Source organism: Podarcis liolepis (assembly GCF_965112155.1).
Source record: "Podarcis liolepis genome assembly, chromosome: Z".
NCBI lineage: Eukaryota > Metazoa > Chordata > Lepidosauria > Squamata > Lacertidae > Podarcis > Podarcis liolepis.
Genome location: NC_139570.1, coordinates 43,775,950 through 43,800,723, shown reverse-complemented (window position 1 = coordinate 43,800,723; position 24,774 = coordinate 43,775,950). Strand labels below are relative to the sequence as shown.

General features: G+C 43.7%; 1 protein-coding gene across 1 annotated transcript in view; it reads right to left on the bottom strand.

The window, feature by feature from the left end:
- Positions 1-24,774, bottom strand: part of PAPPA (pappalysin 1) — a 231,910-nt gene that overhangs the window by 102,404 nt on the left and 104,732 nt on the right. Inside the window, exon 10 of the mRNA XM_083485697.1 lies at positions 4,573-4,766. Coding sequence (XP_083341823.1) covers positions 4,573-4,766 — 194 coding nt within the window. The remainder of the gene's footprint in view (positions 1-4,572; positions 4,767-24,774) is intronic.

The following is a 24,774-nucleotide window of genomic DNA, read 5'->3' as shown; positions in this document are numbered from 1 at the left end:
CAGCACGCATGCCCTGCACCCTGGGGTGGGGCCAGTCACCCATGGGGGCAAGGCCAGCTGGGGCAGGACGCTCCATGGGGCCTCCAAGGAGTCTGCATGCCTCCTCCCACTTAGCCGCCCTACAGCTGAGGGTAGGCGGTGGGCGGACCATTTGGGGCCGCGTCACTCCCATCCGGCATTTTGTCACCCCCCCAGTGGTGACACCCAGGGTAACCTGCCCCCACCGCACCCACTTCCTCCGCCCCTGGTCACACTGTCTCTCCCTAAAACCTACTTCACAGTACTGTGGAGAGGATAGAAAGGAACATACTGTTATCCAAGTTCAGACCACTGATCCTTCTAGCTCGTATTGACTGGCAGCAGCTCTCTAGGGTTTCAGAATCATAGAACTGTAGAGTTGGAAGGGCCATGGGGGTCATCTAGTGTAACACCCTGCAATGCAGGAATTTTTAACCCAATGTGGGGCTCGAAAGCCTGGGATTAATAGTCTCATGCTGTACCAACTGAGCTAGGAGGAAGCCTTTCCCAGCCCTCCCTGGAGATGTCAGAGATTGAACCTGGGACCTTCTGCATGCAAAGCAGGTGTACTACCACTGAGCTATGGCCTTTTACACATAACCACGGAAACCACCATGAGCTCCTTGGAGGATAAGTATAAGAGAGAGAGAGAGGCTGCCCACAGGTGATAGCCCTTATCTAGGGACACTGTAGTTCTCTGCCCAGGCTCAACATTTACCCTGAAGGAGCCTGGGTTAGCTAGACAGCTGGAACTTTGTAATAGGTTTCCTCATAATAGTTTATGAGTTAGTACCTCGTAACTGGCTTGCTTTCATTTCTTTTCTCTCCCCCAGCTGCCCCGCCACTCTGCTTTTTTAAGAGTCCAGAGCTGCAATGCAGAGCAAGCCAAGGCACACGGAGGATGGAATCTTGGCTAAGTGGCGTTCCATTGGCCCGCCGAAGGCTTGAGTCAGATGGATCGGGTGAATATGGAGAAGGGGAGAGAGTTCCAGTAGCAGCCAAAAATATGTATCTTTCCTTGCAGGGCACAAGCTGAATTTAACTATCATTGTTAGAAGTTGTTTCCTCCTCATTTGATACAGCATTTCCCTGGCACTAAGTGCAAATACATTTTTATCTTGTCCGTCTTCCCTCACCCCCAAAGAAAGCCCTATTATCTTTTTTCAGTGACACCAAGGCTGACATCCGAAGCACAGTTTACTATGATGCCAAAGTCCTCTTAAAACAAGGTTGAGGGGCATTTTTTAGCCTGAGGGCCAAAGGCCAGTGGTGGATGGGAGCCAGGGGCAAATAAATATATAAATAAAGTGGGTGTAGGAACAGATGAGTTGTATCCAAATCAGTTCTATTATAAAAGAGACCCACTGCAATTATGTTGGTCACGTTCATCAGTCTCATTAGTTCTACTGAGTAGCACTAACATTGGAGACAACCTGTTCCCCAACAGTCATGGAAGAATCAGAATGGGCCTTTTTTTCTTTTTCTTTACAAATTTGTATCTCTATCCAGGCAAGCATCTTCACAGTTCAAGGGTGCAATCCAACCAGGCATAGATCAGGGCTGGTAAAGGGTGTAGCCTGGGGATAATCTCAAGGGCCAGATAGAGAGGTTTGGATGGCTGCACTTGACTTCCAGGTCTTAAGTTCCCTGTCCCATTCTTAAATTCAACAAATGTTGCTGGAAACTATTCCTTAAAATACATATATTAATGATAATCAGACTGTCAAAAATATGATTTTTATGGTAAAGAGCTCATTTCCTGTTGTGAAAAAAAAATACTATGAAGCCTGATGAGTTGAAAAAATTTGCCATTATTATCTTCATTGATTTTGTCAGTTGTGTTGTGTTTTCATTCTGCCCTTTCTCCATGGAACGTGGGGAAGGAGGCTGTCATCCTTACAACAGTCCTGTGAGGCAACTGAGAGTGGATGACTAGGCCACTATTACCCACTGAGCTTGCTCATCATTGGACTGTACACCTCACCTTGTTTGCCAAGAGAACAAACAAACAGCAAAAAACAAAACAAAAACAAAAACAAAAAACAAAGCTGAAGGATAACTATGTTCTGATTTGCATGTTATAGTATGGAATGTGAGAATCAAGCCAGCTCATATCAGAATTCACAAAGACTGAATTTATCAAAAACTCCTGAGACCCAACACACACATACACACACACATTACACATACACTGAAATAATCTAGATTTGAATTGCTTCAGGAGATAAATTAAGAGATAACGAAGCTAAATTCCCTCCCTTGGGAGGCCTGGTTTGACCCTCTCCCTATCTTGTTTTTGATGTCCAGCAAGGATGGGGCATTTCTTCAGTCTAAGGACCACATTTCCTTCTGGAAGTCACATGCCAGGGATGGGCAGGCAGAGGTGAAAATTGGTGGAGTGGCAAATGTAATGGTTACCTTTGTACAGTACGCTAGCTTGCACAGACCCCCTCTCTAATCCCCCATTCAGCAAACAAGAGGCATTAGCAGAGTCCAAGGATACATTCCAGCCAGGCAAACACATTCAGAGTACAGAACAGGGCCAGCAAGAGCTCTGAGGACCAGGCAGAGAGGCCTCATGGGCCTGGGTCTGAAGTTCCCCACCTCTGCTACAAACAATAAACTTTCATATCATGATTTTATGACAACTGAAGCTGTTATTTTTGTCCCCTGGCTCTGTGGGTTTGGCTCCCTTTATTTCGACTCAGTACTGTTTCATAGTTTTTATTGTATTTTGATATATGTCGTGCACTACTTTGGATGCCCTTGAGCTGGAAAGCAGGATAAAAATAAACTTTAATAGTAATGATGATAAGATGTGGGGAAAGGAAGGTGCCATGTTTAGAGGCAATGCACCTCTGAATATAAGTTTTCAAAAATGTTGTCTTAGTTGTTGAGTGGCAAATAATTGAAGAAGGACCATTGCTTTCATTTCCTGTTGGACCATCCAGCAGGGGCACCTAGTAAACTGTTGCAATATATAGGACATTGGACAAGATCAGTGACTGGAGGGAATTTGGAAGGCCAGTTTTCTTACCCCAGATCTACCTGGACCAATACTCTGATTCAGGAGAAGAAGGCAGCATAATGTTGATATAAGTTTCCACTAGAACCCCACCACCAACAACCCAAACAATGCTTTGCTTATGTATTTATGGAGGGAATGATTCCAGTGGTTATGGGGGTGGGGAAAGATACTCTTGTGGTTTGCAAAGTAATAACCAGTGGGGCCCTGGAGGTCAGTTGGGAGAAGAAAGGCTATTTTGCAATCAAGGCAGCTGCATGATCTTATAAACATAAGACAAACCATAGCTGAGTGGTAAAACACATGCTTTGCAGGTAGAATATCATAGATTTGATTAGTGCTTCTGCCCAAGAAAAATAGGTGTCAGTACTTATCATGAAATTGTTACAGTGTCACACTTCTTAACAACAACAAAATGAGGTGCCAGTACTGTGTACTCTTGAATACCCCGGGGGGGGGGAGCACTGGGTTCGATCCTTGGCAATGTCTGTTTCAAAGGACCAGATGGTGAGCTGATGGAAAGATGCTTTGCTGAGAACCAGAGATCTGCTCTGTCCCCCCAAAACAGTACTTCTGTCTTGTCAGGATTCTACCTCAACCCATCCTCCAAACGCCTCCAAACACTCACACAGGACATTCACTGCCTTCACTGGTTCTGATTTAAAGCTGAGTATCATTTGCATGGGTATACAAATGATACCCAGGTGGGTATAGCTGGGTATCATTCACATACTGGTGAACACCCAGCCCAAACTCCCTGATGATCTCTCCAAGCACCTTCCTGTAGATGTTGAAAAGCCTGGGGGAGAGGACCATGCCCTGAGACACCCCACAAGTGAACACCTAGGGATCCGAACAACCCCTCCAACACCACTTTCTGGACACAGCCCAGGAGAAAGGATCGGAACCACTGTATAACAGTGTCCTCAGCTCCCAACTCCTCTAGACAGTCCAGAAGGATACCATGGTCAATGGTATCAAAAGCAGCTGAGAGATCCAGGAAAGAGTTTTCACCTCTGTCTCTAGCCTGCTGGAGATAATCGAACAGCGTGACCAAGGCAGTTTCAGTCCCATTTTGGGTCCGGAATCCTGATTGGAAGGGATCCAAATGGTCTGCATCATCCAGATGTGTCTGGAGTTGTTCAGTGACCAGACGCTCAATCATCTTTTGCCCCACCAGTCCCAATGAGCACCAGCCTCCACTGGTCTCAGGTAATATCTGCTTCCAGTGTGCTGTAATGGATCACTGGGTGAGCCTGGACCAGTCACTGCCTCTTAACCTAACCTACCTCACAGAAATCATGTACACCACTGAGCTTTTGGCAGAAAAAAATGGATAAATGCAATAAATAAATAAAATCCTTTATGTGGAGATGGCGGGGATTCATCCTGGAGCTATTTGTGTGCAAAGCATGAGCTGTGCTACTGAAATGCGACTTAATCCTCCCCCCACAAAGAAATAGTAAAACATCCCATTGGCTTGGATGCACCGCTTAACACTTTAACCAATGACCATCTGCTTTCCTTACTTGATTGGCTGCTGGCTGACCTATCACAACCAATTCTGGGCATCGCTCATCATGATGTGAGACCGACACGTTGGACGCCCACTGGTCAACAAAGCCTTTGGGTGTATAGACTCCACAGTCTATGATGCTGGTCATCTGCTCAAACTCTTCGCACACGCCGTCACCATCATGGAAGTAGCACCTGCTCGGTTCATCTGCAGTAAGAGAGAACAGGAGGGGAAGGGAAGTCAAGAAGGATGGAAAAGCCATTTCTCAATAACCAAGTCCAGTAAGCACTGTGTACTTTGACCTAATGAGCAAATGGGAATGATGCCCTCGGAAAACTATAGCTTTTGCCCTTTAGAATAAATTATGCAAATTATATAAAAAAATTGGGAATGATGTGCTCTTGCTTCCGTCAAAGTCTGGCTTTCATAATACCACCTACTCCCTCACCCACCCCTTCACACACACTCACTTCTTGTCAAACACTTGAGCTGACAGAGGACAATGAGGGAGCCTGGGAATTGCTAACATATGTATCATAGCTTGTTTGTAAAATGTGCATGTTTTCAGAAATCTACCAACAACTCTCAGTGCATTTACACTTAAAAATAGACAACTGAACTACCGTTGGAATAGTTGCATGAGGTCCCTTACCTCTTGTACAATTCAGAGTTATCAGGTAATTTGAGGATAAGATCACAAAGTTTGTTCCAGTTTCCTTGCAAGGAGTGCCCCTAGAGAGTGCTTCAATTTAGATCGGGGAACCTCAGGCCTGGTGTCCACATGTGGCCCTCAGAACTACCCACAGGCCACATCCATTCCTAGCCACATCCTTGCCACACCTTCTCTCCCCAAATCACAACCCTCACTTTGCACCCTGTGTGTTTCTGAGTGGCTGTGATGTGTCCTTGAGCTCTGGCAATGCCTCTTGCTTGTCTGGACAAAGGATAGAGTGGGGTGGGTGTGTTTGTAGAAGCTGTAGAACCTGCCCATCACTAACACATGACCCTTGACAAATTGCCCAGAAGGGAGTGCAGCCCTCACGATGAAAAATGTCCCACATTCCAATTCAGATGATCCTACAAATCCTGAAAGATCATGATTGAGCCAAACTCTCACTTCTTCCTTCCTCCATATCTCCCCATCCCTCCTTCATTCCTTTATTTATTTTCAACTTTTTGTTGTTGTAAAAAGTTTTCTTACAGCTTTAACAGATTTAATGCTTTCCATATCCTCCTATCGTTAAAAAAAAATTCCTTACAAAATCAAATGTTAGTCCTGTTCAGAGTAGACACATTGAAATTCATGGGCATGACTAACTTCCCTATTCTGCTTCATATGTGGGTGGGTGTCTTGAGGTAGAGAAAGGGACACAAAGACCTATGCAATCCTGCAAATTCCACACACTTTGGTGTCTGCCTCATCCCACCGCTCTCTCCAGATCCTGGCTGACTCTTTCCATGGCTCAACAGCCCTTTAAAGGGCTGCTTCAGTTGGAGATGCCAGAGACTGAATCTGGAACACCTTTGCTTGCAAGGCAAGGGCCCAGTGTGTAGCTCAGCTCTGAATGTTGTTTTCTTTGTTATGGCTTACACCTAAACAAATGAAATTGCTGCTACTACTACCTCTTGTGGCTTACTGTTTTATATGTGCTATGTTATACATTAAGGGTGGCAGTTCAGTGGCAGAGCATTTGATTTGCATGCAGAATGTCCCAGGTCCAACCCTCGACCTCTCTAGACAGGACTGCAGCCAGAAAAATGAGAGTCAGTCAATGCAGACAACTCTGAGCAAGATGGACCAATGAGTTGATTGCGTATAAGGCAGCTTCCCACCACCACCCCTAAAAGAAATCCCAGGATATTTTATATCTGGTGGTTTGCCTACATCTATCCGTGTGCCTATTTCTCGCCCCCCCCCCCACACACCTGACTAGAACCAGTGTAAAACTGTATAAGTAAACAAAAATAAACATAATAAAAAAACAAGCAAACAACCCTTTGCACAGGAATAGAAAAAGAGCAATGAAGCAAATTAACTGCTGGCAGAGCCCAGCTGATTTCAGTGGCCTCCTGCCAGTGCAAGAGAGGCTCCAGGCCCCTGGTGTTGTTCACTATTTTGTTCTTAAATGACACTTGCGAAACACTGAGTTTAGCAAGGACAAGCACTTCCAAAGGAACAGCTCCAGAGACTGGAGGCCTCTGTTTACCAACTCACGGCATATTTGGCATGGGGAGTAGCAGAAGGGAAGGGAGGGGGGGGGTGTCCCTTGCAACTGAAGAAACATCTTTTTGCGCCAGTCAATGAGACACTAATCTGAACTAGAGGGATCAAAAGTCAAAGGGAGATGGAGTGACTCTCTATGGCAGGGGTCAGCAACCTTTTCAGCCATGGGTCGGTCCACCATCCCTCAGACCATGTGGAGGGTCAGACTACCTTTTGAAAAAAAATATGAACAAATTCCTATGCCCCACAAATAACCCACAGATGCATTTTAAATAAAAGCATACATTCTAATCATGTAAAAACACCAGGCAGGCCCCACAAATAACCCAGAGATGAATTTTAAATAAAAGGACACATTCTACTCATGTAAAAACACGTTGATTCCCGGACCGTCCACAGGCCAGATTGAGAAGGTGATTGGGCCGGATCTGGCCCCCAGGCCATAGGTTGCCCACCCCTGCTCTATGGGGATAACCCAATGCTGGGGAGGAGGGCAAAGAGTGTCCTCCTGTGTCTTTAAAGGAGCAGAACTTCCACTGCAGGTCATTCTCTAGCTGTCCCTTACTTTACCACCCCTGATTTTCTTCCCCCTTGTAAATCCCTTTCCTTACATACTCAGTGGAAAAGTATCTGCTTTGTATGCAGATGGTCCTAAGATTCCTAGGATGACTCCAGGTAAAGGTAAAGGACCCCTGACAGTTAAGTCCAGTTGCGGGCGACTCTGGAGTTGTGGTGCTCATCTTGCTAGTTCCTCAGAGGGCAGATCTGCCACACCTCCCAGCTGTCTCATTGCTGGCCCGGCCCTGCATATACCAGCAATGGAGACTGAATTCCTTGAACCATGTGGATTTTGGGGTTTCCTGTGCCAAGTTGCATGGATGCACAATGAAATTATTCAAAATCCATCCCTTGGAACCACCAGAAGTGGTTGTTCTAAGAGGCCAAACTATATATGATTCTACTCCCCTGATCAGCAAGGTGTCTTTTTAAAAGGTTTGTGTGAGAAAGAGATCTGGAACAGGATTTTGTGTGGAAGGGTAAAAGGCATTAATCCTTTGTCCCCTTCTGCTTGGTCTCAGCCTGAATTCCTTGAACCCAACTCCCTGTAATGCAGGAATCCTGCCCACAGCTGTCCCTGGGTGGACTTGAACCACGCACTTGCTGTTTACAGCAGGGCTGGGAATTCCAGTTGGTGTCAATGAGACCTTTTATTTCCATGCAAATAACAGGCCAGGGGCAGGGGCAACAGTCTGGTGGGAAGCAAATACTCTGGATCAAGCCGCAGCTATTTGTCCTCTAACACACACACACACACACACCCCAAATTCACATAACAGCCAATTACATGAATTAGATCACATCTAAATCAGTTCATTCATAGACTAGATAATGCAGAAGTTATAATTCGCCCAGAAAGTCAAGTGAGAAAGTCAAGTGGGAGTACACTGGTACCTCAGTTTATGAACTTGATCCGTTCCGGAAGTCCGTTCTTATACCAAAACCATTCTTAAACCAAGGTGCGCTTTCCCTAATGAGGCCTCCCACCGCCAGTGCCCTTCCACCATTTGGATTCCGTTCGTAGACCGAGGTAAAGTTCTCAAACAGGGACACTATTTCCGGTTTTGCGGAGTTTGTAAACCGAATTGTTCTTAAACTGGACTGTTCTTAAACCGAGGTACCACTGTACTGTATCTGAATCAGTCCAAGCATACCTTCCCTGCAATGTATCAAAGACAAACAGGGACAAGCTTGCAACATGCTGCCTATAGAAGATTAGAAACCAAGGCCACTCAAAATACTGGAATTGCCACTGGCAGACTGCATACCAAAAGGCGGAGATAAGCAAACTTGCTATACTCCATTTCTTCTTTCTTCTTTATAAGGGGTGGACATTAGGTTCCATCAGCCATAAAGTTTTTTTTAATTGCAAAATCTGTCTCCCAACTTCTCTACCCTTCAGACGTCTGGTACAACAGCTTATTTCCTAAGTTAGATGGGTCCCAGGCAAAGTTTGTTCGGTCTTTACTACAGTTTCCAAATCCAATCTTATTTGTATCAACTGGGCTACAATACTGCCCTTGCATCCCTGAGGCAAAGGCTTTGGAACATCTCACAAAGTGACCTGCAATCCAGATCCAATGTACCCGTATTTTTCGCTCTATAACACGCACCAGACCATAACACGCACGTAGTTTTTAGAGGAGGAAAACAAGAAAAAAAATATTCTAAACGAAATAGTGGATATATGATTTTTGTGGTTCATGCTGTGGCCACAGACATGTGATCTGACAGTGAGTTTGGAGTAGCCCAATGCAAAAATCCTGAGGATCCATGTGGATCCATGCTTTGTAACCTGAAGGAGGGAAGGAAGGGGAACTATGGATCCTCTGCTCATGACTGCAGCAGATCCCCCCCCCCCGCCACCCGCAGGCATTCACTCCATAACACGCACAGACATTTCCCCTTACTTTTTAGGAGGAAAAAAGTGAGTGTTATGGTGCAAAAAATACGGTAATCTGTGGCCCGATTGCAGCTGGAATCCAATACGGGCATGACTTTCAGTTAGCCTCATGTCTTAGGAAACCTATCGGCGTTTATTTACCAAACCTAGATTAAAGGTATTTCCATTGGAAGTTTTAAATGGTAGACTGAGAGGCATCCCCTATCATAAAAGGCTTTGTTTATGTTCTCAGGATGTCGAATGCATGAACCATATCCTACTACTGCATTGTGAGCAGTGCAAGCAAGCAAGCAAGGGACCATCTGATCAAACCCTTACTAGCAAATTTGCCAGGGAAATCTGAAGCCTCCCATATTAAATACCTTCTGGAGGATAGGTCAAATGATATGACACTGACCGTGGCAAAGTTTCTTTTGGGGGTCGCAAGAAAAAAAAAGACCACCATGCTCTAGACATACCAACAATACTCTGCTCTTCAATGATTTATAAGGCAAGAGAGTGTTTTGTTATATATCAATTGAAATATATATTAGGGGGGAAATATTGCCTTAGCTAGGAAAAGGAAAAATAAATAAATCTCAGGGCTTCCCCCCCCCCCAGTTTCACATATTTCCACACATTCTCCACACTTCTCCACAAGTTTGCATTTTTTATATGTAGAAAAATCGTGCTTTTAAAAATTAATCAGCATTTTAGTGTGAATTTCTACTTACCCCTGTTTGTATGAAATTTGCCCTTAAGTATACATTTATTTCAGGGAATTGCCACTAATTTTAAGCATTTTTAATGTTATTTTCACTATTGAGTGCATTTTTATATACACTTTCCCATAATATACACAATTTTGTATTCATTATTTGCTTGGAGAACTGCATTGCAGCATTTGGAGATGTACAAATTTCAAAGGAAACTTCTGTTTTAGCTTACATATTGATTTGGAAATGACTAATTAGAGTGTTTTGCATTAAAACGAAAACTAAACCAACTTTCTCCCCGTTCCTAGTGCTAACATGTTATTCCAGATGTTCTTTAACTACACTGTTAATCACTGCTGGCTGTGGCCGATGGGAGTTAGAGCCCAATGGAATCTGGAGGGCACCACAATGGCTACCTCCCAGCTAGCCCATAAGAAGATTAAAAACCAAAGGCCCATCTAGTCCACCATCCTGTCCCTACAGTGGCCAAACAGGTGCCTCTGGGAAGCCTACAAGCAGAAGATGATTGCAATAGTTGTTATCCTCTGCCTCTAGTACTGGAGACAGGGCTGTCACACCGAAGATGGAACAAGCTTGTTTTCTCCTGCTCTGGGGGTAGGACCTGAACCAACGAGCTCAAGTTACAAAAAAGGAGATTCCGACAAGAAGAAGAAGAAGAAGAAGAAGAAGAAGAAGAAGAAGAAGAAGAAGAGGAGGAGGAGTTTGGATTTGATATCCCGCCTTTCACTCCCTTTAAGGAGTCTCAAAGCGGCTAACATTCTCCTTTCCCTTCCTCCCACACAACAAACACTCTGTGAGGTGAGTGGGGCTGAGAGACTTCAGAGAAGTGTGACTGGCCCAAGGTCACCCAGCAGCTGCATGTGGAGGAGCGGAGACGCGAACCCGGTTCCCCAGATTACAAGTCTATCGCTCTTAACCACTGCACCACACTGGCTCCCACTAAACATCAGGAAGAACTTTCTGATGGTAACAGCTGTTTGACAGAGGAACAGATTCCCACAAGAGATGGTAGACTCTTCTTTTTTAAGCAGAGGTTGGGAGTCATCTGTCATGGTTGCTTTAGTTGAGATTCCTGCATTGAAGAGGATTGGACTTGATTACTCTTCCAGCTCTATGATAGTATATAGTCATCGAGTAGCTGTGTCTTAGCTGTTTTACCATATGCTTGGTAGTTTTATCTTTAGTAAAAATTTCCACTAGTGTTCCTAGAACAGAGATTAACTGAGTTGTAATTTCCTGGATTCCTCTCTCTCTCTCTCTCTCTCTCTATATATATATATATGGAGTGTCAAATTTGCCACTTTCCCATTTTCAGGAATGGAAGCTTAAATTGCTGATCTTCTGGATCTTGTCCCTAAGAATTTGAGTTATTTAGGAACTCTTGGGCAGCTGCCATCTGGACCTGGTGACTTGTTCATTTTAATTTGTCAACAAATTCTAGAACATCACCTCCTGTTACCACCTTTTGCCTTTTTCCCTCAGACTTCCTTCCCGAGAAAGTTAGTCAAGGCAAAAAGATCTGCCCTTTATCTTCTACAGTGCAGCAGATGGAAATAATTTATTCGGCATCTCTGAAATTTCCTTTCACTCCTTTAGCACACCTTCAATTCCCTTGTCATTCAAAGGTCCAAACATCTCCCTAGCTGTTTTCCTTTTTCTAATATTTATGAAGTAATTTTATTGTTGATTTAAAGTGCTTTTTTTTTTAGCAGTGTACTCCTCAGCTTATTTTTTGCACATCACATGCTGCTTGCATTTCTTTCATCAAAGTCTGTGTTCCTTTCTGTTTTCCATATTTAGGCAATACTTCCATAAAGGAAGCCTTCTTGCTTCCATAGCTTCCTTGACTGCTCATGAACCACACTGGCATAATCTTGGCCTTAGTGGTTGTTTTCTTGTATACATTCCAGCTGAGCTTTCTGAAGAATTTGGACCCTCTTGACTTTCCCTTCCAAATTCCATTTTTACTTATCTCTTGTTTTTTGTTAGAAGTTTCCTCTTTTCAAGTCAAGCATGGCTGAGTTGGACTTTCCTGGCAACTATCCACTTGCATACGTTGGCAAGGCATATTCCTGATGTGGTTGCACTCCAATTCCCATAAGCCCTACTCAGTATGGCCAGTGGTCAGGTATGATGGAAGTTGTAGTCCAACATCTTCTGGAGGGCGCCATGTCAGCTGCCCCTGGGCTAACCAGATGCCCACCCATATATAGACCCCCCCCCTTTGCACTGAAATGCACTGAAAAATAATCCCAAGTTTGATATCATGCTCAGTGGCTTCCCCATGTGATGATAAAAAATAGTAGGCCTCTGATATGAAATCATATGCTTGGGATAAAGAGAGGACATGGGCCTGATCCAATGTGATGAGTTAATTCATACTTGCATGGAGAGGAAATCTTTTGAATAGCTCTAGTGCAAGCCAGTATGTGATCTGTATGGAGGCTAATTTGTTCCTGATTATGTTTAAGACCCCAATAAATCTGTCTGCTCTGAGTCTGAAAGGCCCAAGGGATGAGAGGAACAGAGAGACAGAGATGTCTGAATTAAAACAGAGATTGCACAGTTGATTTAAAAAAAGCTCACTGAACGCAGCCCAGACAGTGAGCATGCCCCTTCTCAGATTCCAGCTCTGTTGTACCGAGTCGGCATGCCCTGCCCTCCATTACCTTTTTGGCCAGCCCCAATGACATTGGTAATGAGAGCCAGGAAAAGATTAGGTGTTCCATTGGTTTCATGGAAGAATCATGGAGAAATGTGGTTTAACTACTGCATTCATCTTATTCTTCTTTTTAAGGGAAGATATGTTCTTAACATTGGCAGGATACTACAAAAAAAATAAAGCTGCCCTTCTAAGGAGAGCAGGAGGACCATCATCAAATGTTTTAGTGCCCAAGATGGAATGTCCAAAGTACATCTCTTATAATGTGAAAATGCACATTAAATGAAATTCAATAGATACAAATGTGAATATCTACAGAGAGATACAGATAATTTGGCGTGAAAAATGAAAGGGATATTGGGGTTGACATCCATCACAAGCTGGTCAAATTCCAACAACTGCAAAAAGGGCAAGTGTGGTTTCAGAGTACATTGAGAGAACCATACTTCCAGGACAGAAGAAGCAAGAGTCCCACTATTATTCCACTCTGGAGTCTATTTCTGGGCACCACAATTTAAGAAACATGTTGACAATGTGTGCAGAAGAGGACAATAAAGATGGCCAGGAATATGGAAAACAAGTACTATGAGCAAAGAACAAAGTGTACGCTCATGAACCATATTCCACTGTATCCAGCCCTAGGGAACTGGGTACCAGATCCATCTTAGCAGTTTGCGGCACAAATGCATTTACAAAAGATGCCTGCCAATTTTAGAAGTTTTGAGAGGTCAACGTGGACTGAAAACCACTGAAGAAGACCATTGCTAGATCAGACCAAAGATTCATTTTGTCTATTATCTCTTTTGCTACAGTGGCCAATGCAGTGCCGCCAGGAAGCCCACAAGCAAGGTACAGCATCAGGGTGGGGATCTTCAGGTCAGGGCATGAAAGCAGCCCTCCAAGCATCCCTATCTAGCCCTCAGAACTCTTCCCTTGCTACACCCTTCACAGGTCATGCCTCCTGCCCCAAGCACATTCGCCTGGCTGCAACATGTCCTTGATCTCTAATAACGTCTTTTGTTGGCTGCACGGAAGATAGAGAGGCATGTGTGAATGTGTGCCTTTGGAATTCTGGTAACATGTCATGGGCACCAGTCACAAAATGGCTACAGTAAATGTGTGACATATCCTAGAACGCTGTGGGGTGTGGCATGGTAGTCTCAATGTAGGAGATGCTAAGCCACTGGCAACAGTGAGAGCAGACTGTAGATTTCGGGGGAATATTTAATGAGAACTTTTTAGGGTGCCATAAGAGGTAGGGACGCAGGTGGCACTGTGGTCTAAACCACTGAGCCTAGGAGTAGCCAATCAGAAGGTCGGTGGTTCGAATCCCTGTGACGGGGTGAGCTCCCATTGCTCGGTCCCAGCTCCTGCCAATCTAGCAGTTCGAAAGCACATCAAAGTGCAAGTAGATAAATAGGTACCACTATGGTGGGAAGGTAAATGGTGCTTCCGTGTGCTGCTCTGGTTCGCCAGAAGTGGCTTAGTCCTGCTGGCCACATGACACGGAAGCTGTCTGCGGACAAACGCCGGCTCCCTCAGCCTAAAGAGCGAGATGAGTGCACAACTCCAGAGTCGTTCGCGACAGGACCTAATGGTTGGGGTACCTTTACCTTTAAGAGGTACTGGCAGGCACACTGGTGCCATGTGAAGAAGCTGACCTACTATACAAAGCCACCACTGGGGTGTGGTCCCTGGATGGTTGTCCTGATCAGAATGTGCCTCCCAGGCTGAAAAAGGTTCCCCACCACTGTATAATAGTAGCACCCATCCCTTGTTGTCAGCAACTGGTCCACGGCCTATTAGGTTGTTACTCAGCTTGCCCTGGCAAAAATAATAGTCAGGCATAACGATGGAAGACAGGAACTTGCTGAATGGTTCACGGTGAGAAGGGGGGAATACATATTAAAAATGCAATCTTGAAGTTGTGATGTTTGGTGGAATAAACACAGCATATGAATTCCCAAGGGTCTAACTTGTATCAGGAGAGAGAAATGTATTCACTGGTAGGAAGGCTTGGCCTTTAAGAGTACTGAGACAGATGTTAGACTAAAAGAAGCCTGCTTTATATCCTCATTATAAACTGGGCGGGGCAGACTTGTAATTGGCTTATGAGGGTGTGTTTTTTATTTAAAAAAATATTTCTAATAATAAACTAGAACTTGGCTATATTAAACACTGATAAGTCTTTGGCCTCATTCTCAGAAACAGCAGATGTGGTGTTGAGCTGTGTTTTTTTCAGCTATCCTTCAAATAACGTTTCCTACACCTGTTCTCCTGCCCCCACACTCAGTCTTTGGCCTGAGTTTAATCTAAAGTCTTCTTTGGCACTTGCCAGAGATTCCATTCCTAGCCAAATGACCCAGATGATCATTGTTGAAGAGAAGGAAGGTATATCATTGACACAGATCTGTGACTGTTACTTTGGCACACATGGGTATATCTGATAATTTATTTTATTTATTTATTGCATTTATATACCCTCTTTCCTCCAAAGAGCTCAAGGTGGCATGTATAGTTCTCCTCCTCCTCATTTTATCACCACAACTACCCTGTCAGGTAGTCCAGTGAGTGACTGGCTCAAGGTTAAGTGGGGAATTTGAACCCTGGTCTCCCTAGTCTTAGTCCAACACTGTAACCACTACACCACTCTATTCTTTTTTCCAGTTTGGCACATTATTTATTTTATTTTATTTTATTTATATTTATATATAAATATATATTTATATTTATAAACAGGACATACGCATGAAGTGCATTTTAGTTGGGTGTGTTTTAACACATCCAAAATGCAGGCATTTTAGAAAAATGTCTTCTAAATAAAAGAAACTCTAACTTCCCCCATAGGCAGGTTTTAAACAACTCTAGCAACAGAAAGTCCCCCCACCAGCACCACCACTAGCAAACAGTTTGCACAAGTACGGAAGGTTCTTCTGAATGTTTAGTTCTCTTGAGGTTGTTATGAGGACAAAACGGGGTGGAGGAAAACTGCATGCTACCACCTTGACCTCCTTAGAGGAAAAGTGGGGTAGAAATCTAATAAATAAAAATAATAATAGTCAATCTCGCTCAGACATATGGACAGCTTAGATTAATCTATCTACTTAAATCAGGACTGATGGAATGCATCTACTGCTGATGTCAACTAACAATGTCTCTTTCCTTCATTCTCCACTATATTTGCAAGAGCCATTATTATTGTTGTTATTATTATTATTATTATTATTATTATTATTATTATTATTATTTTATCATTATTTATTAACCACAACAATAATGATTTTGTCTGTGATGGACAGCCTTTTATCAGACTGCACATAAGGAACCAAACAAAAACTCAAAGGTAATCTACCCCATTTGGCAAAATCCCCCACCTGGGGCTCAAATTGCACAAAACCGACTGGGTAGAGAAGGGTGGACACACAACCCTGCATCCTGCTTTCAGTTTGGAACGAAGCTGCTGGCATCAGAATCACCTCCTTTTCTACAATAGCTACTCTTTAAAGAAAAGGGGAAAAAGGCCAGGCAAAATTAGAGAAGGGAGGGTGGGGAGAAGGGTATTTTTAAGCAAGCCTGTTTACTTAGGGACCGTGCCAATGTCAACAGGCCTTGTACCGTATAATGACATGTCCAACTTTTGTTTTTTAAAAAACAATGAACAAAAATGCACACGTGTTGTTTCTGAGTAACAGATTCTTGGACTATGCTGGCCTTTTCAGTTTAGTCCCTCTGCCAACTGCAAAAAAAAAAAAGTATATTCAGTCTTGGGTCTCCCATTGCTTCGCCTCACGGACATAGAGAAGGTGCCCCCACACTCTCCTTCTCTCATGTAATATTAGAACTCAGGGGCATCCAATGAAGCTGGGTGCTGGAAGGTTCAGAACCAGCAAAACAAAGCACTTCTTCACACAGTGTGTAGTTACAACCATTGCATTGGCTCCCAGAAGAGATAGCAATGGCCACCAGCTTGAAGAGCTTTCAAAGAGGATTAGACCAACCCATGTAGGATGAGGCTATCAGGGGCTACTAGCCACAATGTCTGTGATCTGCCTCCACTGTCGGAAGCAGCATGCCTCTGAAAGACAGTTGCTGGGAATCACACAAGTGGGAGAGGTGCTGCTGTTGCACTCAGATCCCCATAGGTATCTACATGGCCACTAAGAGAACAGGCTGTGCAAGAATGGAGGGGGTTGATGCTCACAAATGGATCCTTTGTATGAGAAACTGGGGTGTTGCAGGTACATCTAAAATGATGGATAAAAAGGTAAAGGTAAAGGGACCCCTGACCATTAGGTCCAGTCTTGGCTGACTCTGGGTTGCGGCGCTCATCTCGCTTTATTGGCCGAGGGAGCCGGCGTACAACTTCCGGGTCATGTGGCCAGCATGACTAAGCCGCTTCTTAATTATCACATGCGCTGGGTAATTTAATAAGCATCCATTATGAGTTGTTTGTGGGAATATCAGCTAACATTGTGTAAAGCAAAAGGCCACCTCGACACTTCGCAGTGCTATTACTCATCACTTTGCTTATCGCAAAAAAGTTATTTATTTATCTGAGGGTTGGGGGTCGGGAAGGCACTATTGTTCAAGAAGTCCAAATCAAGTTTAATAGCACAACTTAAATTTGCTAGTATGCGACTTAATCCCACTAGAAAATAGAGACAGTCTGGAAACATCCCTACACACACACCACTACCTTTCAATTGTTTTGACAAAGGAAGCAGTTGTTCAGAAAAGCCCTGCTTACTATTCTGAGGAGGAGGAGGAATTCACAATAAGTGATGTGCAGGGATAGAGAGTTGGCTTTTGGACACTGGTTTCTCTGCAGGGTGTAAGGAATGGGGAAGACGAAGAGAAGCATGGTCATAATGAATATGGATGGTCATCCATCAATTTATTTTAAGCACATTACCTCCATGACAAAGGGAGGAGTGTGCGGGGGGGGGGGAGCAAAAGGAAGGGGGGGGAGATGTATAAAATTAGGTTTGTGTCACTCACTTAAAATTTTAGCTTCCCCAGAGGATCCTCTCCTAAACAGAGCTTGCAAGCTCATGAATATTAATCATTTCCCTGAATGCACTGCTGTCTACCAAAACAATGAGATTAGCAGGGGCAGAAGGAGCTCTGATTTATTAAAGAGAAGAGAACTGGTGGGATGGCTTGAACTCACAGAAGTAAGGGTGGGGGAGGAAGTGAGGCCCCACTCAGAGAAAAGCTTTTTGGAAGAAGCATCTTCAAAGTGGCACCAGCAGAGGTGTTAAGAAAGAGACAATCCACACACTTTTAATTCACCTTCCCTCCCCAAGTACCATGATGAGGGCCACAATGGGATGCAGCATGATGCAGTATACAGTGGTGCCCCGCAAGACGAATGCCTCGCAAGACGAAAAACTCGCTAGACGAAAGGGTTTTCCGTTTTTGCGTTGCTTCGCTAGACGAATTTCCCTATGGGCTTGCTTCGCAAGACGAAAATGTCTTGCACTTTTTTTTTAAGCCGCTTGAAGAGGCACAGTTGCGACGGACCATGCTTCGCAAGACGAAAAACATCGCAAGACGAAAAGACTCGCGGAACGAATTCTTTTCGTCTTGCGAGGCACCACTGTACATGATGTCTCCTGCTCAAGATGGGGGCGCCTGAGTTAAAGTCATCATTTGGACTCAGACTTCACAAATGAGCAGGCCAGCTGCTTCACACATAGAAGGTTCCAGGTACAATTTCTGGTATCTCTATGCAGCGCTGCAAATGTCCCCATACTGAAATCCTGGAGTACTAGCCACTGGGAATCACAATTTATGCTTGGTTCCTGCTTGTGGGTTTCTCATAGGCACCTTGCTTGGCCACTGGGGAAAAAGGACAATGGACTTAGATGGGCCTGATCCAGCAGGGCTCTTATGTTCTTAACATGTTTGAGATTTTGGCTCAGTTCTGAACCTCTCTTCATTGTCCAGCCATCTGCGGAAGTGTGGTCAGTGGAGACAAGGGAAAGGGCCTAGATTATAACATGGTAGCCCTTAGGGTACTTCCCAAGAGAAGTTTGTCACACCTTTCTTCTTCATCTGCTTTGAAATAGGCTCTTTAAAACTATTGGGTTGGATTCAGACTTACAGTGCCATCCAAGGTAACTCCTCCTCCAAGGTAAGTTCACTTAAGGCAACCACCTCTGTCCTACCAACTTAGGTCCCATCAATATCAGACATGTGGCTCTTGCATGGTTTCCCACAATGGAAAGAGTCCCTCAAGCTGAAAAAGATTCCCTGCCCTTACTATTATGGAAGAAAACTACATGTTTGAGGGGGTTCCTACCTCTCTAACCATTGCACTATACTACCCCTTTGACAGTGGTCTATTGCTAGTGAGAAGGAAGCACATGTTTATCTGTGGTGGGAAGATACCCCACACATTCCAAACTGTGTGTGTGTATGGGGAAGGGAAGAGCCATGGGCTTGGCTCTTGAGTCATCTAGTCCAACCCCCCACAATACAGGAACCACAGCTAAAGAATCCCTGGCAGACGACCACCCAACCTCAGTTTAAATACCTCCAGTGAGTGAGAGGGAGTCCACTCTACTGTCAGACAGCTCTCATCATGAGAAAGTTATTCTGAACATTTAGTTGGAATATCTGTTCTTGCAATTTGTAGGTATGAGATATTTGTGGAGGGGTGGTGGTGGTGAAGCAATAAAACCAGTACAGCCATACCTTGGATCTCAAATGCCTTGGCTCTCAAATAAATTGGCTCCCAAATGATTGAAACCCAGAAGTGTGTGTAAAGATTTTCGAATGGGTTTCAGAAGCCAAATGTCCGGCGCGCCTTCCGATTGGCTGCAGGAGCTTCCTGCAGCCAATCAGAAGCCGTGCTTTGGTTTCCGAAAGTTTTGGAAGTCAAATGGACTTCCGGAAGTGATTCTGTCCATCTTCCAAGGTACAAGTGTACTGCTGCCCCACCCCACAGTACTCTCTCTTCACAGCAAACTTCTGCTCTGCTATCAGATCCTATGAGGAGAGCCGAATCCCATATGGTTTAGCAGGGCATCTCAGGCAGTGTGTGAAAACAGCATGCAGCCAGATGCCAAAACCAAATTATTTCATTTACTCCATCCTAGCCACCTTCGCATTTGCTAGAGCATCAGAGAGAAATAAAACAATCTTATTATCCCTTATCTGGGCTTTATGTTTGTGTTGCCGTTGTTTTCCAAAGAGGCCAGGACAGCCTGACAGAAGAGACCACACAGATCCTCCCCCTCTCTCCCTCCTTTCTTTCTTTCCCCCTTCCTCCTCCAACACCCCTCTCCTTACCTCCCATGGCCTAAGCAGATTGGTCCAGGCCTTATCTGATTAAGAGGAGGCTGGGGTGGGCTGGGGAGGAAGCCAGGAGAAAACAAAAGAGGCAGTTAATTGAGTTACAGGCAAATGAGTGGAAGCCTCAAGAGCAGACTGTGGTGGAGATAAAAGTATGGACATGTCTGGGCAACGAAAGAGCATCACACAGCTCTCTCTCTCTCTCTCTCTCTCTCTCACACACACACACACACACACACACACACAGAGTATGGGTTGTATTCTGTGCTAGACCTACTCAGAACAGATCCATCAAAAACAATTCACATGGGTGACTAAGATAACTTAATTTCAATGGACAAAACTTGGTTGAATACAGCCTGATGGGTTGCCTCCAATATTTGTCTTACTCAGAGCAGACCCATTGGAAACAATGGACATGACTGACAAATCTCTTAATTTCAATGGGTTTATTTTTGGCAAAACTTTACTGAATACAATGGGTGGTAGCCAATGCTAGCCCTACTCAGTGTAGACTCATTGAAGTTAAGAGTTATGATTAACTTAGGTTCATTGAATTTAGTGGGTCCGCTCTGAGTAGGTCTTAACTGAATACAGCCCAACGTGATAGGTTGGAGCCAATATTAGTCCTACTCAGAGTCGACGCATTAATGGCATTAATGGCCATGACAAACTTAGGTCTATTCATTTCAATGGCTCTTAACTGAGTATAACTTAGAGTACTTCCACACTGTTGCGATTTCCAGTGGGATTCACTCACATAACAAAGGTCCAGCTGCAGAATTAAAGTCGATTTGGAGCTCTGGAATATCAGGGGGGGTTGCTTGTTTTTTGTGATAAAAGATTGGAAAACACACTGGGAAAGAGCAGGGTGACATTTGCTTGAAGCAGCATTGTCTATCCTCTCTGCCAGCGAATCCGGATAAAAGCTCAATAAACAGATGATGTCACTGGATTGTCGAACCTCCCTGAAAACAAACTGTGGTGAATGCTCTGTGAACAGGTCGGGTGGAAGGGATCTTTGCTGCATGTGAGCCAATTCTAAAAGAAAGAAGGTGGCGAAGATCGCAAAGGAGGAACACTTCATGCCGCAATTGGTCCAGGAGGGAAACAAGGGGTTATTTCCAGCAGCTAATGCAACCCGCCCACCCCCTTCCCCTGTACTCTTCCAAGCAAGGGGGATTCTAGCTGGCTAATTAGCTTAGGGAAACCCACACACAGGTATGTTCTTCAACCATCTCACCTTATCAGTAACACTGATATAAAACATTTAGATATAAAAACCAAAGGCTCATAGGATCAGGTGGAACAGTCCTTATCCCAGACAAAAGAACAAACTCATATCCAACCAGCAGGGAAAGCAACAAGTGACTGAGCAGCAGAAGGGAAAACAGCATCACAAAAGAGATGCCAGAGATTGAAGATGGGACTTTCAAGAGGCAAAGCAGATGCTTTACCATGGTTATTAATAAAAGGCAGCAGTAGCAGTCGCACAGAAGCTGAACACTAGCTATCAGTTCCTTCAGAGGGCGCTACTAGTGCTAGTTGCAGAGAGACAGTATCATCTAAACCATGGGTGGGGGACCTGTGTAGCCCCCGGATGATGGTAACCGGATGTGAGTATGAATGGGCCAAAAAGAGAACCACTTGAATAATTTTGATGGAAAGGTTGTGCCAAAAGATTGGCAAGCTTTGGATTTTGTTAGAACAGGCTGTAAAGCTACATGTTATTCCCCAATGGGATTTTTCAACTTGTATTGCCATAAACAAAGGAGTCTGGATATGAGAAAAGGGAAACAATAAATTGTCCACGTTGCATCCCCTCAGCTCAGAAACCTTGCAAAGTTATGCTGCCAGAATTGGCACAGCCAACACTGGGGCCCCTATTGCAAAACTGTCTGCTGAAGAGAAACCTGCTAGTTGCATCTTATTTATTCATTTACTTACAGTATTTTATACACCGCTTTTCAGGCTGACTTCACAGGCAGTTTACATAAGATTATTCAAGTTACTACTGTCATTATCTTTACAGCTATACTGGGGTATTAACTGGCCTCTTGGCATGCTCTGAGTTCATTTGTTTTTATGGGTGTATTTTAAATGATTTGTTAATAATTTATCAACAACAGATATTAATGATTTCATTATTGATTTAGTATTGCAAAAGGTATTGTTATGTTCATTATGCATTGTGGTTATTCTGTCATTGCCTTTGGACTGTTATTCTGTGGTAAATCACTTTGAGTACCAATTTTTAGAAAATGTGATGTGTAAATAAAACAACAAGAAGAAGACCATACGACAACAGTGTAATAAATTAAGGGCATCTGCAGATGACATAGGTTTTTTTGTGGATAACCCCTTGGATAATGCAATGAAAGTATTTTGAAATGATAAAACAGTATGGTGAATTAGCTGGTTTTTATGTAAAGAAGGATAAAACTAAAATGATAGTTAAAAATATGGAGTGGCAAAAGAAAGGAAACTTACAAGAAGAGATGGGTATAAAGGTGGGGGGAAAGATGAATTAGCTTCATATATGGGTAACAAAGTTAAAGCCATGGTTTTCCCAGTAGTGATGTGTGGAAGAGAGAGCTGGACCATCAAGAAGGCTGATCGCTGAAGAATTGATGCTTTTGAATTATGGTACTGGAGGAGACTCATGAGAGTCCCATGGACTGCAAGAAGATCAAACGTATCCATTCTGAAGGAAATCAGCCCTGAGTGCTCACTGGAAGGACAGATCGTGAAGTTGAGGCTCCAATACTTTGGCCACCTCATGAGAAGAGAAGACTCCCTGGGAAAGACCCTGATGTTGGGAAAGATGGAGGGCACAAGGAGAAGGGGACGACAGAGGACGAGATGGTTGGACAGTGTTTTCGAAGCTACAAACATGAGCCTGACCAAACTGCGGGAGGCAGTAGAAGACAGGAGTGCTTGGCGTGCTCTGGTCCATGGGGCCACGAAGAGTCGGACACGACTAAACAACAACAAATGGGTAACAAATAAAAATGCAATGTTGTATCAAAATAATTATGTTAAAGTGTGGAACAGTATGAAAACTGGTTTATTTAGGTGGGAAAGAATGAAACTTTCATTGATGGAAAGAATATCAGCTATAAAAATGTATTACCTAAGATGTGTTTTCTTTTAAAACTATTCCAATAATAAGTAACCTGAATTGCTTGAAACAATGGCAAAAATAATTATCTGGCAGCGGGGAAAACTCTAGGATTAAATCTAAAATATTAACAGATTTTACAGAAAGAGGTGAGTTCTCCTTACCAGATTTAAAATTGTATTATGAAGGACCGTGTTTGAGTTGGTTACACCGGGAATGGCTGATATGGAAAGAAACTAGATTGCTGGACCTTGAAGGTTATGGTAGAAGGTTTGGGTGCCATGTCTATTTATGGTATGAGAAGATTAAGGTGCACAAAGATTTTTTTTTAGATCACGTTATAAGGAGAAGTTTATATAATGTGCAGTTTCGATATAAAAATGTACTTGAAAGAAAAACACCATTGCGGTTATCTCCAATAAAGGCATGTTTTCAGAAGAATATGGAAGGAGATTGGGGTGCATATAGAGATATATTAAAATTATCTGAAGGTTATTAATTGGAAAAAAAATCCAGAGATGGGTGGTGGGATGGCTCCAACATCATCAAATAAATGACTTATATAAGAAAATAAGATATTTGGTTTTTCAGAACAAAGATCTGAATTTGAAGTAAAACTGTTAGAGGGTCAAGAAAAAACGATTTCGAAAGTGTATAATATGCTGTTAGAATAGGGTTGCCAGGAAATCATTGAAATTGTTGCGCTTTTTTCAGGAAACAACCCCAAACTGTAGAGCTTCGTTTTCCTCAACATGGGTTGGCATCAGCCACAGTGTGCAGTGATTACAAGAAGAGAGAAAGGAGCAGGCCTCTGAACACGCACAGAGTAACTTTTTGTTCAAATTGCAATAGAGAGAAGTGGACTGTAGGAAATGAGTGAAGAACTTTTTGGCGAGCCAGTGCCAGACATTTGCCCTTTTGACAAGTGGCTGTCAAAAGCCTTTCCAGCTTTAGAAAAATATAGAAACCACAAATGCTATCCGTGGAGGAGAGGCCTATTAGCCATTATAGCAAACCGAGCCTCCATATACAGGAGTAGCATTCCTTGGAATTCCAGGTGCTGGGGGAGAAGCACCAAGAGAAGGCCATTATGATGCCACCCTTTTAGTGCCCTGCTCTGCAGCTTCCTAAAAGCACCCAGCAGGCGGGATTCTGGACTAGAATCCTGAACAGAATCCACCTTGGACTAGATGCACCTTGCTCTTAATCCAGCCATTAAATAACAATGAAGAATCTACATTTAGCTAAGCAATTCTTTCTCCCTTCCTTCTGCACCCCTCCCCTCCAAAATCTGATCTTAAGACACTCTCTCCCCTCTAGGCTTTCAGCTGCAAAAGAACACCAGTATTATAACAGCAAAGCCTGCAATAAAAGCATGTGTGAATAAGTCACACTGCTGCTGTGGAACACACACACACAGGTTTCCAAATCCCACCCCTCTCCTGCCGTCATTAAGATGTTATGATGACTCCCATGCTGGTAACCTCCAATATACACACTGACACAAGTGTGTGTGTGAAACACCCCCCCCCCTTTAAAAAAAAAATGATACGAGTTAAGTTATGTACTGGCCAATATCCTAGATTTTCACAGACATATAGATGGAAGCGGAATGTAACCCTCCCCCCTTAATAAAAAAATGCTCTTAAACTTAGCAGGGTTGTGGATCAGAAATCTTTTAGTGCAACAGCATCTTGATCACCTATCTCTCTCCCCACTCTCTAATAGGCAA